We start from the raw sequence: 13613 nt of genomic DNA on the forward strand, positions 1-13613 counted from the left end.
AGCACTTAACTCCTGTGCCACCGTCCCACAGATATGAGGCCATTGTTCATGACTGGGAAAAGGAAGGGTCAGGAACGAAGGTTTTCCTCAAGTGGAAGTGATCAAGTATCTTGGCGTCACGTTCTTGAGTGATGGTAGAGTAGAGCGGTAGAGGAAGAAGAAGAAAATATCATTTCTATAGCGCCTCTCAAGATAAAAATCACGAGGCACTTCACAAAAACTAAAAATGTAAAAATATAAAAAAGCATTTAGAAAATGTTTAAAAAATATATTTAAAATGAGCAAAAATAGGCAATTGTGATTAAAAAATGTTAAGAAAGAGAGAGAGTGAACAGGAAAGAGGGAAATCAGTGGATCCTGAGGAAGGTGGAATAGGTGGGAGAGCAGAATAAAGAGAGAGAGGTGAAGAAGGTCATACAAAAGCCAGCTTGAACAAGTGAGTCTTCAGCTGCTTTTTAAAGGAGACCACTGAGTCCACTGGTCTCAGGCTCAGGGGCAGAGAGGTCCAGAGTCTGGGGGCCACAGCAGCAGATGATCTGTCACCTTTGACCTTTAGCCTGGTGCTGCACAACCAGTAGGCTTTGGTCACTGGACCTCAGGGACCTGCTGGGGGTGTAGGGACTAAGAAGATCACCAATGTAAGATGGTGCTTGTCCATGTAAGGCCCTATAGACCAGAACCAGGATCTTGAAATGAACCCTGAAGTTGACAGTAGTGAGTAGAGAGATCGGGGCTTCGTTTTCAGAAAGGCTGAGGTGAGGAACTCTGTCATCTGCTGGTGAAGGGGAAGAAAGAGAAAGTGTGGCCTGATTTTTTTTATCGAGACACAAGGATTGAGAGAACTGAGCCATCGTGATTCCCCACAACTCCCATAGTGGAAACACAGCTGTATTTTGCAAATTTATTGAACAGTAGCTTCAAATAATTTGAAATCTGATGATAATCCATTAAGACAAGAGATATCATTTATTTGTATGCCTTTAAGTCATGGATGGCAGATGGCATCCGTTTGCGTGTATAAAAACACATCCAGTCCCTAAATGTGAGGTTGTCCCTTTCTAACCAGCAATTAAAAATAATAACCACCCAAATCCAGTCCAGATTTACTCATACAGCACATTTATCAACGGCATGACAGCTGACCAAAGTGCTGGGCATGCAGCAAAAGGAAACGAGATGAAATAGTCAAGAGGTAAAAAATGGCCTGAGTATAACAACACAAGGGGAATATCTGGTAATAGATAAGAACTTTAGTAGAATCAACTGGAAAAGTGCTAAAAATAACATAAGAATACTAAAGGAATTAAAAAAAAGAGAATGAAATGATAAAACTCATAAACAATCACGCCAGCTATCGTCCTGGCCCGAGGATAAAGTAGCAAATGCTAAAATAACGTATCTCTAATCTCCAGACTCCTCTCTTCATTCTTTCACCGCATCTGTCCAGTATTTATACGTCCAATTCTGTCCTGAGGGCGAGTCTGTGACCATTGAGAATAAAAGGCGGTGCTATCTCAAAGCTTCACTTTTTATTGGACGGGTGTTAGCTACAGGTGTGATCAACACAGCGACCACCTTCTCTCTCTCTCTCTCTCTCTCTCTCTCTCTCTCTCTCTCTCACACACACACACACACACACACACACACACGCACACACACACACACACACACAGAGCTTTGATCAGAAGTTGTATCAAACCACTTCAGATCTTGACTTTTCTATGGCACGTACTCTAATTCAGAGTAAATCCAGCACATGGAAAGTCAGACACCGTTAACCCTCTGTGGCCCGGTTGTTTGGATGTTTCTAAGGCATGAGCGTGTCGTGTAAAACCTAAAACCACTCCGACTGAGGCGCTTCCTTGTGTGAATGCTTCTGTGACTGTCATTCATTCAGCGTTGGCCTCCCCTGGATGAATGGCCGACCTGGTAACCATGGCAGTGACAGTAACTGGTGTTCTTCGTTGGGTGAAAAAAGACAGACGGAACGTTGCATGAAAGCTCCGTTTTTTCCTTTTGCTTGAAGTTCTTCAGCTCTGATGGCTTCTCCCCTTGACGTTTCACCGATGCTTGGCCATGATTGCGTGGCACTCGCCTTCTTTCTAACACTGTTTCTTTGTTGTTGTTTTTTTACTTCAGCTCCACCTCAGTTTGTCATCCGTCCGAGGGATCAAATCGTGTCGCAGGGTCGTACTGCCACCTTCCCGTGTGAAGCCAAAGGAAATCCTCAGCCTGCTGTTTTCTGGCAGAAGGAGGGAAATCAGGTGAGACTTTATCTTGAAAGTCTGTGAAAGAATTATTTATTTTCTTAACTCGTTCACATGTTTTTACTGTGTGGGCGTCGGAACGAGCCCCCGCACCGTGAGAACAAACATCTCAGCTCTAAAGCTGATCTTCATCCGTGTACGTCACACGTCACGTGATCAGGAAGCAGAACATCCATGTGTTAGGAGATCGTTTTGGTCCGCTGCTGTAAAAAAAAAGTGAGGCGCGAACCGGAAAAGCTTCTGCCGATCACAGTTCAACAACGGATTATGAAAGAACGGATAACGCCCGAAACGCGCAGATTCTTCCTGATGCAAGAGGTGAGTCTCCGCTTTGTTTTGGTTGTTTTGGTTGTTTTGGCGTCGACATCATCCAAGAGGGTGCTCGCTGCAGAACTACAAAGGTGGAGCTGCACCAGAGTCAGCCCCACACATTCACGCAAACTCAGCCTAGCCCACTGACTTCTTCTGTTTTTGTTTTTCAACTTTATCGCAAACTAACCGGACCCACATGAATTACGGCTGTTATTAATTTACAACTGTTAATGCTATGTTCTGTGCTCCAATTAAACAAGATAAATGTAACTTGCTACATGACAAAGCCTGAATGTTTCCCAAAATGAAAATGTTTCTTTTAGCGAATATCTGCCCACAGCCGCTCCAACAAAACCGGCGTACAACAGCATTTAAAGCTATTTAATGGGTTCTGGTAGTCCAATGGCAAGATTTTCTGACTTAAGTTTTGCTTTCCCCTCTGCTGATGCTGGTTCGACTCTCGGTGGGGTCGGCAGCAATCTATTTAGCCAGCTGAAACATTTAATTTGTTTATATTTTAGTTGCAATGTTTATTTTCAGCAAAATATTTATGTCTTTAAAAGTTATTTGAATTTGGTCGTTCCTAAACAGCATTTTAGTTGAAACTCTGCTCACAAAGGGACTCACACTGGCTAAACGAATAAATTTAAAATTAAAACACATTAGTCATATTGTAAATAGTATACCTATAAATTGTTGTAAACATAGTACTGGCAAGTGTAGCTAGAAAAGAAGAAAAAGGGTTACACAACCACTTCACCACTACATCCGGTAAAAAAACAAGTGGCGTTACATGTAATTGTGCCATCCAGTGTGTCTTTGGAGATGGGATGTATGGTTTTTCCGCCGGTGTCTCAGTAGAAGTCATTTCAGAAATAATTTGTCAGAAAATTCACAGAATATCCAGATTTGAGAACCAAGACCAGACCCGCTTCGGGGGAGGAGACCAAATAGAAGCTGAGATGGGAGGGAAATGCATGAATGAGGCCAAAAATGGCTTTGGCGTGTTTCTTATGAGGAAACGACAATATAACATGGTAAAAAGTTCCAAAAGTTAGATTTTTAATTATATGGAAACTTAACAAAAACTGTTCAATTAACTTCTCAACTCCGTCCTCAATCTTGCATTTTAGATGATGTTAGCTATAACACCCTCTATGGTTCCAGAATGCTATCAAGTCTGACGACTGGAAGGAATTGGACTGACTCTGATGGAATGGGCGGGGCTGACTCTGGTGCAGCTCCGCCTTTGTGGTTCTGCAGCGAGCACCACTTGCATCATCCTAGCACGTAACGTTCTGTGACTCTTAAAATAACTGTAAAAACGGTGAGAAACGCTGGCAGCGAATGAGAATTCTCAACCCTCACATCAGGTTAGAAATCTTGGTGTCATAATTAATTCAGACCTGAGCTTCACTGGTCACATTAAGATCCAGGTCAGCGTTTTATCATCTCCATCAAACAGCACGACTCAGAGGTCTCATGGCCAGACGGGACCTAGAGAAACTCATTCATGCGTTCATCTCCAGCAGGCTGGACCATTGCAGTGGTCTTTTGACTGGTCTTCCCAAAAAAAAAAGCCGTGAAGCAACTGCAGCTCATTCAGAATGCTGCCGCTAGGGTCTTAACAAGAACCAAGTCAGCCGAGCACATCACTCCTGTTCTTAAATCTCTACACTGGTTACGGCTAATCTACAGAGTTAATTTCTAAGTAGTTTTACTAGTTTATAAATCATTCAATGGCAGGGGGACAAAACAAATACATGTTGGATTTCCATCCTGAATCTACGCCCAGCAGGGCTGTGAGATCCTTAGGAAATGGTCAGCTGGGAGAAGCAAACAGGGTGAAGGTGCATTTAGCTGCTATGCTACACACCGATGGGATCAGCTTCCTTAAAGCCGGGCGGACACTGTGCGACTTTTTCACTTTTTTGAGCCGATTTTCCAGTCGTGTAAGAATCCACGACATCGGGGCGAGTTTTGCGCCGAGCGTCGTGTAGTGTACAGGGGGTTACGAGAGGCGATTAACACCACGTGACCAGCTGCCGATCAGCAGTCGTGAGGTCGCACGGACTTCTGGAGTGTTTAAAATTTCGCTCGTCCCTCGTGAGGGTATCGCACTGTTGAAGCGGCGCTGCGAGCAGCTGCGACCCAAAAAGTATCAGAACTGCTCACGGCGCATGCGCAATCCTGCATCAACGCCGCTCGCTATTTCCCTAATAACACACGCTGTTCGTTTTTGTTTCTACACGTTTTTTTACTCACAAAGATTGTCAAGAAAGCGTGTTTGTCGTGTTCATGTCAAATTAAACTGATCACAAAACACAGATTTACTTTCTTTATTTCGTTTTCCTCATCCAACCCCCATAAACCCCTGTGTGTCCTCCTGCAGCACTCCCGAAGGACAACAGGCAAAACAAGACCAAAAAGTCTAACGTGTTGAGTAAAAACTGCTATTTTTAGCATATTTTTAGGGCCGACGTGTTGCTACCAGACGTACAGTGTGAGCGGTCAGATCGCATGCGAGAACTGGGTCGTGCGGTGTGAGCACATGACTCGTGAGATCTGCTCTGCGAGGAAGTCGTACAGTTTGAGCTGAAGCTGAACGCTGCGAGTGAAAAAGTCGCACAGTGTACGCCCGGCTTAAGACATCAAATGTGCCCCGACTCTTGTAACGTTTACATCAAAATGGAAAACCTTCATGTATTCATCAGCCTTTGAATGAATGTTCTTATGCGGCATCTTCTGCTTTGTATTTGCCACCCTTTGCCTTTCATCTGATTCCTGCATCTAAATTAATTTGTGTGTCGTTTCAATTTGATTTTAACATCGGCTGGGGTGTTTTTACATTGATTTTAATGTTTTCTGTTCTCGCTGTTCTTGCTCCTGGAAAGCACATAAAGTTGCTTCTGTGTGTGACACGTCTGTGTCGGTTAAGGATGAGGGGGGTGTTTAATAGTGTAATAGGAGGTATTTAGTTTCAACTCTCTAACACCTACAGTGCAGCTCTGAATCCAATCTTTAGACAGTTTTCAGCAATTCTCAGGGCTTGACTCTCTGGAGAGAGGTTTAACAAAACACTCACGACGGTTCGAGAACTTGGGATTCAGCGCTTTTCATTTTGAGCTGATGAAACTCCTCGAATGAGACGTGGAACGTCGTCCTTTTCTGAACCTTTCAGTAAAATAGGCGCCTTGTGTAATCAGCAGTCAGTGTTTTGTTTGGATTTCCCCAGCTGTATGGTGCTGCTCCTCACACACACACACACACACACACATACACACACACACACACACACACACACACACACACACACACACACACACAGAAATCTATCCTCAGTATCTTTACCAAAGACACAAAGACACACCTTTGTTCCCAAAGAGCTGCCAAACAGCAACGACTCCTCTAAAGTGCTAATCGTTTTCTTTTTGTGACCCTGAACTGATAAGAGCGATCGTATCCCTCGCTAAAGCAGATACCCTGATTCAAATACCTGGATGGCAACTCTACAGCCTGCAACTGGGCCAATTAGGAACCTGTTGGGGCTTGTAGATGTGCTAAAGATATGACTCAGCTCTGGAGCTGAAACAAACACACACACACACACACACACACACACACACACACACACACACGTGTGTGTGCTCAGTCTTTGCCCGGAGGCCAACAATTATAAAAGTGTTATTCTGTAAGTGTTTGCAGAAGTACCGACATGCTAACGTGTTCATTCAGAATAACGCTCGTGTGTGTGCGTGCGTGCGTGCGTGTGTGCGCACGCGCGTGTGTGTGTTATGCTGTTATTAAGATGAGGTTTCTGAGCCGAATGCACCACAAAAATGCGACACAAGCAGTCACACATCTTTACCTTCTGTTTCTCAAGGCTCTCTTTGTGTGAGAGATATGAAACTATTTGGTAGGTGAGAATATTATGGGTTGTTAATTGAGGTAATTTAATGACACAAAGGAGTTTTTCCTTCACACTGGAGGACAATAATGTCCTCAGCTGTCAAGAGATGCAGATACACGAACGCTAATTCAAACAAACAGCGTGATTAGTTGCGTTGATGCGGTTGGGTATAATTAAATCTCTTTATTTGATACTTTTACTTTGGTAATCTTAACAAAAATGAATACATGACTCATGATTTAACAAACACGAGTCGACATGGGATGAGGATCAGCACCTCCAAATCTGAGACCATGGTTCTCGACCGGAAAAGGGTGGCTTGCCAGCTCCGGGTCGGAAGAGAGGTCCTACCTCAAGTGGAGGAGTTTAAGTATCGCGGGGTCTTGTTCACGAGTGAGGGTAGGAGGGATCGGGAGATCGACAGGCGGATTGGTTCGGCGTCTGCAGTGATGCGGACGCTAAGCCATAGGGTTGTCACGGTATGAAAATTTAACCTCACGGTTATTGTGACCACAATTATCACGGTTTTCGGTATTATCGCGGTATTTTTTAAACGGTGTTGCATATGTTCAGAAAGCATTGATAGTCCTGTTCTACACAAACTGAAATAGTTTAGAAAAGGTTTAACAGTGTTTATTAAACCTAAAATAACACAAAGCCTTAGCAAAAGTGCAACTTTTCACAAGTAAAGGAACAAATAGCTTCTTTTTCTGGAACATGTTACAGTAGTCAGTGCAGGTTTAAATTATACAAATCCAAACATTCGAAACATAAACAATATGTAAACAAATCAAATAAACACCACTTGTTTTCTCATATACTTGTTTTCTTCATTATCAAAATGAAAATCTAAAACTCCAGTCCACACTTGACTTGAGCACTGTACAAGTCAACCTTAAAAAATATGTATTTAAAATAAATAGCCACTTTAAACAAATTACTAAAATAACTACTACACTATGTAATCAAATCCAAATGTTCAAGTATAAATGGCATTGAATAAGTAAACAAATCCATGACAAGGAACTAACTGTATATTTCTCTTCATCATCAACAAATAAGATGCTTCATCCAGCAACAGGGTGTCCGTGACACGGTTTAAATGCTGGCAGAGGACGCTGCGGCTGCAGTATGTAGTGACTCGTTGCATTCTCCCTCAACCAAAAGTCCTCGCGTCATGCATTTCAGCTAAAATGCTAATGTTAACTTACCTTGCACTGGCTGTAGAGACGTGGGTGATCGTCACGCAGATGTGCCATGAGATTTGAAGTGTTGCTGCCTTCTGCAGACACTTGTTTCCTGCACGTTCTGCAAACGGGATAGCCGTCTTCTATTAACTGTCCCTCAGTGTTTTTCAGAAATCCAAAATATGCCCATACTTCCGATTTAGTCTTCTTTGACGGCTGATGGATGTCCTGGGCGCTGCCGTCTCCTCCTTCGGCCATTATTTCAGCTTCAAAGTTTTGGTGCCATTGCAAACTAAAAAGTGTGTGTGCGCGCCGCGGGAACTTCAGCTGAAGCGACGGTGGCTGGTAAGGGTCATCGCGCCGAAACCGCGGCCACGGTAAACCCACCGAGATAATTTAGTTTTTTAAAAACTGGACGGTTATTTTTATTGTCAACTTTTTTACCGGGGTTTACCGCTATACCGGTTACCGTGACAACCCTACTAAGCCGATCTGTCGTGGTGAAGAGGGAGCTGAGCCAGAAAGCCAGGCTCTCGATTTACCGGTCGATCTACGTCCCAATCCGACGAAAATCACCGGGAGCGTTTCTCCCTTCATAAAGGAGCTTCTTTCAGACATTAGGAGAGCTGTTTTGGTGGTAGCAGTCTCTCCTCCGTGCTGGTCTGTTTGCTGCTGGGTGTTTTTGGTTTATTTAAACTTGGTAACTTGAACTTAACGTTGGTAAAGCTACTGTTAGCATTTTCGCTAACAGCTTCTTGCGTTGCTTCAGCTGTTACGTTTTGGTTTAGAGTTCATCTTTTTTGTGGTGTAGATCTCCCTTTTATTACATTTAGAGTGTTGTGGGTTTTCGGTTTAGTTTAAAATATCACCTTGAGTTTGGTTTAACCACCCAGTTTAGAGTTTGGACCTTTGGAGATCCTTATTTTGGTCCAGAACCCTGTAATCTTTGACCAGTGGGACATCCCTACTTATTTGTATTTTTGTTTTAATTCCCCACAGGCAGAATTAGTTTTATTATTCCCAACCTGTGGATGGAAAGATTTATGTGTTTTTGTAGTAAATAAACCTGATCATCATTTTAACTTTTAAATCCTGTTATTGTCCCTTCCTTATTGCACACGAGCCAAACTCCCCAGGAAGGGTCGTAACACCACTCACCTCACACACATAAGTGACCAAAACAAAGCAGCTTGGAGACACTCCATCTCCAGCCACCTCTCAGGCAGCAGCCTGCTCTCCCAAGTTCTACACGTCACCAGAACATAACCAACCAACACAATAAAAGCAGTGTTATACAAAATGGAAGGCCTGTAGTGTTTATTCTCTTACAGTAACAATTTATCAATTTTTTGAGGAATTTATTTGAGATTTTCTGGTTTTTGTTAATTGTGCATTAGAAAAATAATCGCTAGATTAATTGTCTAAATAGTCATTAGAATAGTCGACTATTCGATAAAATAATCGGCAGAATAATCGTTTTAAAAATGATCATTTACCCCCAGCCCTAGTGTTTTGGGCATGTCCTGCCGGCAGGAGGCCTCCGGGTCGACCCAGGACACGTTGAAGAGGTTACATCTCCAATCTGGTCCGGGAACGCCTTGGGGTCCTGCCGGAGGAGCTGGTGGAGAAGGCCAGGGAGAGGACGGTCTGGAGCTCCCTAGTTGGGATGCTGCCCCCGCGACCCGGACCCGGATAAGCGGAGGAAGATGACGACGATGGGTCGACATAGCCATACTACACCAGTCCTGGAACATCTTCACTAGCTCCCCATCACATTTTGTGTGCATTTTAAGATATTGATATTTGTTTTTAAAGCCCTACACGACCTAGCTCCTCCTCATCTGTCCGAGCTGCTGACTCCCTATGTACCTACTCGTATGTTCAGGTCAGCTGACCGTCTACTGCTTTGCATTCCCCGGATGGCCTACAAATCACGAGGTGAACGTGTGTTGGTCCGTGCTGCCCCCATGCTCTGGAACTCATTGCCCATTACAGTTAGGATGGCATCCTCTCTGCCTGTTTTTAAATCTCGTTTAAAAACCTACTTTTATGACTTGGCTCTTAGACGGGGATTCGTGTTATCGTATTATGATTTTATAGTTTTAATTGTTGTGTTTTATCTTCTTATTGTTTTTACTTTTGTTTTAATTGATCCTGCCTGTTCAGCACTCTGGTCAGCTCTCACGCTGTGTCTTTGTGCTATAGAGATAAAGTTGGCATGGTATGATCAAACACTCAGAATGTAAGCAAATAGAATATTTATAAAAGGTTTCAACACTTTGAGCAGTCCTGAGTTCTGTCTGAAGTACTTCTCTGTCTTTATCCTCGCCGAGTTCAACAGGATTATGTTTTCAATCCCCGACAAAGAACGTGTCATCGTTTCTCCTGTTCAATAAACTCTTAGAGTTTAAGGAGAACTTCCAAATCTGATGAAAAGCAGTTCAATTATGGCTTTTAAATATATTTTAAAACCAAAAAAGTTTGCTTTTTTTTTTTTGTTTGTATTCTCATCAAATCTCACAAAAGCAGAAAAGATGAAACCGACGAGTCAAACGAAGCAGATGCTGCAGGTGAGTGCATGACAGGAAACGTGCTCCTAACAAACAAGCTGTCAGGAAAAACGGTGAAAAGTCAAATAAAACATCCTCAAGGAGGTAATTCAGTACAGATGATGGGAAAAGAGATTAGCTGATCCCAGGCAGCTGTCTGAAGTTTGGAACAAGAACAAACAGAGCAGGAGGCCTAAAGAGATGCAAACAAAAACCGTTCTGACCAAAGGAGAAGACGTTAGTGGTGATTTTAAAAAATCACTTTGGAAAAATGCAAGTTTGGTTCGGATATAAAAGATATGGAGAAAAACAAGAAGGTTTTTTTTTAATATTCAGGGAAAAGGACCAAAGGAAAAGTCATTTCATCAATGTTGAGGAGGTTTGATGATGATGAAGTGTTTTTTCACAAAGGCGCTGCAGTTTCTGTTGAGCTAAGAGTGTTGAAGTCTTTCTGGGGAAAGACGTTTCCACCAAAACGACGCGGTCAGAGAAGAAACAGCATCTCAGTCGAGCCTGGAAGTCCCTCATGGGGACTGTTTAATAACAACAGTTATTAAAGAGCAAGTCACCCCCTACAAGAAACTTACTTCATTCCCTCTTCATGTTTGAAAAATGCAACACATGCTGTTGCCTTGCAGACCGAGAGGGCGGAGCCGCAAACCAATACACACACACACAGGCTCACAATGACATTGTGACATCATAAGGACCAGTATACATCATAGCATACCTCTTAGCCAATAGTGGTGGCAGATTTAAATTCAAATGCAGTGCAGAGTTTTTACCTGACGACGGCACAACACTGCCAGTTTTAGGCAGAATATTTAAATTTTAACTAAGATGCACTGAAGTACCATATTATTGACGACACGTGTCTGCAACACGATTAGGCACGCATTTATGCAGTTTATCAGCAAAAAAAGTTGATTTGGGGGTGACTTGCTCTTTAAAAGGAAAATGACAGAATAAACTGAGTTTGTGCTGAGAATCTGTTTAATGAGCAATCTAAAATCGGACTTATGTGGTAAAACGAAGTAATAAATGCTCGTTTTGTTCGGTCTAGTCTCTTTTGCCGTATGAGCAGATTTGACTTTAGAGTAAACAAATCCCGGTTTTAAACGCGGTGGCTCGTGCTCGCGTGGTTCGTGTAAGCACGCGGGAGTTTTGGGAGTTAGATGATTTCGTAATCAGCCCGGATTGTTCTGGATTCATGGTCCCACTAATTTTCTTTTTGTTCCTTCAGAATTTGCTCTTTCCAAACCAACCCCAGCAGCCCAACAGCCGCTTCTCGGTGTCGCCCAGCGGAGACCTCACCGTCTCCTCCGTGCAGCGAGGCGACGCCGGCTACTACATCTGCCAGGCCCTGACGGTAGCCGGCAGCATCCTCGCTAAGGCTCAGCTGGAGGTCACGGATGGTGAGGGAACACACAAACGCAGGGAAGCTGGTGGGGTCCCTTGATGCTGCGTGCTGCTGGCCTGGGCTTTTACTTTGACTTGTTCAGCTTTAGTTGGATTGTCGACACCTTTGAAAATACAAAAGTTGGGAATTTTATTTATCCAAAAATAATTCTAGCTTCTATAAAGAACGGATGACCTTTAATTTCTCATTTTTTTGCTCGAGTTTTTTTTTTCCTCTTTTAATCTGGCAGTTTAATTAAAGTGTTCCTGTTTTCCCTTTGGTGAGGAAATAAAGCTTTGCCCTTGAGTTCCTTCAAGTTTAATGATCGGCACAAAAAATGTGTTTGAGGGAAAGGAGCAAAGGACAGAGAGACAGATAGATGAGGTGAGTGAGTGACAATAGCCTTCAGTGGGATGAATTATGTGGTCCACCTTGAAGTAGGAGCGTATAATCAGCTCAGCTGGTGTGAGGCTGAGATAGACGGCTATCTAAAGAGCACCTATTGGCTAAAAACCAAAATCCTGGGACATTTCTGTCTGATCTGATTGATTAGGAAACTGTGAATATGTAATTAATTTCCAAACAAGCGTAAAAGCCTGATTTGAATGTTAAAAGGTAAATATTTCATTTAGTTTAATGTTTTTATTCTTTTTTTTCTTTCTTTTCCATTCCAATGGTGCATTTAATGGAAAATATCCAACAACAATGTGCTACAGGCAGGTTTGAAAGAAAATGAGCAAAAGGAGGACCGAGCAGGCGAGGGTCAGGGAAAGGTCACGGCCACACCTGCTGCCGTCTCTGAGTGATTTACTGCCCCGAGTCCCGCCAGCAGTCTGTGGAGTTCAAGGATATCTGTAATGAAAAATTCCTGATCTAGAGACCCAAGGCCAAGCTGAGCTTCACCTCCTCCCTTTTGTCACTCCCGCGTCACGGGCATCAGTCCGACGCATCAACTGTCCTGTCAAAGCTGTGCGCCTCTGCAGGCGTTGCATCTACTGCTGCAGCCTCACACCTGCTTACAGTCCGCTCCTAATAATAGCAATAATAATAATAATAACAAGCATTACAGAGATTAAATATTTCACGGAGCATTGTAATTCTTTTAAATACACATTTGTAGATTTTGATGTGAAAGGCATTTTTACATCTTTTAGAAATGATTCAAACCACAGCTCAGCTACCAGCTGTGCTTTAAATGCCATTCGCTTTCCTGCTTTTGTGTTTTTTTAAAGGTGCAACGTGTAGGGCCGAAATAAAAATGACTTTTTCTTGATAGAGCAAAACAAAAAGATCCCGTGGCTTCTTAGGGGTAAAAGAAATAACTTTTGGGTCGCTCCTGTTTACCGGCTTTGGTTCTTTAAACAACTGGAGATTTTTGCCGGCTGGTGTCAGATTACAAATGTCGGTGCTGCTGTGTGAGCTCACTAGCCTGGCAAGCCAGACTAAATAAACGTATTATTTAGTCTGGCATCGCTCCATTGACGGCTCTCGGTTGTGGGGCGGGTTCTACCGTTGTCTTTCTAATGATCTCCGCATGCTGCTGGACAATGAATGTGACATACTCACCGCCACAGTTATTGGTAAATGAGGCGGTCCGCAGTTGAAGAAGGAGAAAACACATCTTTTTTTTTCTTAAAAAAAAAGCACTTAAATACATCTATCTGCTCCTGATTCTGATGAAGCCCAAGTTCTAATAGTCAAATTGATGTAAAAGCCGTTTCAAACGAGCTGTCACCATCTTGTTTCACTCTGTTGCATCATCCCACCCACCAGGCATATAGAGTGCCCTGATTGGCCCACAAAGCGAATAAAGCTCTGTGATTTGTTCACTAAGCAGATAGAGCACTATAATTGGCCCACCATATGGACCAATCACAGCTCTTTATGTGTTTGAAACCCCTCTAGAGAGCTGTGATTGGCCAGCCAGAATGCTGTCAGTGGAGCGTTCCTAGACCAAACTTTGCAAAGCAAGAATTTGGTCTGGTTCAC

General features: G+C 43.1%; 1 protein-coding gene across 10 annotated transcripts in view; it reads left to right on the forward strand.

Annotated features, from left to right (window-relative positions):
• robo2 (roundabout, axon guidance receptor, homolog 2 (Drosophila)) overlaps positions 1 to 13613 on the forward strand; it is a 422481-nt gene that overhangs the window by 345983 nt on the left and 62885 nt on the right. For all 10 annotated transcript variants that reach the window (XM_015951000.3, XM_054742448.2, XM_054742452.2 and 7 more), the window contains exons 7-8: positions 2140 to 2264; positions 11469 to 11640. In XM_015951000.3, coding sequence (XP_015806486.1) covers positions 2140 to 2264; positions 11469 to 11640 — 297 coding nt within the window. The remainder of the gene's footprint in view (positions 1 to 2139; positions 2265 to 11468; positions 11641 to 13613) is intronic.

The sequence above is a fragment of the Nothobranchius furzeri genome, chromosome 13 (assembly GCF_043380555.1).
Source record: "Nothobranchius furzeri strain GRZ-AD chromosome 13, NfurGRZ-RIMD1, whole genome shotgun sequence".
Lineage (NCBI taxonomy): Eukaryota > Metazoa > Chordata > Actinopteri > Cyprinodontiformes > Nothobranchiidae > Nothobranchius > Nothobranchius furzeri.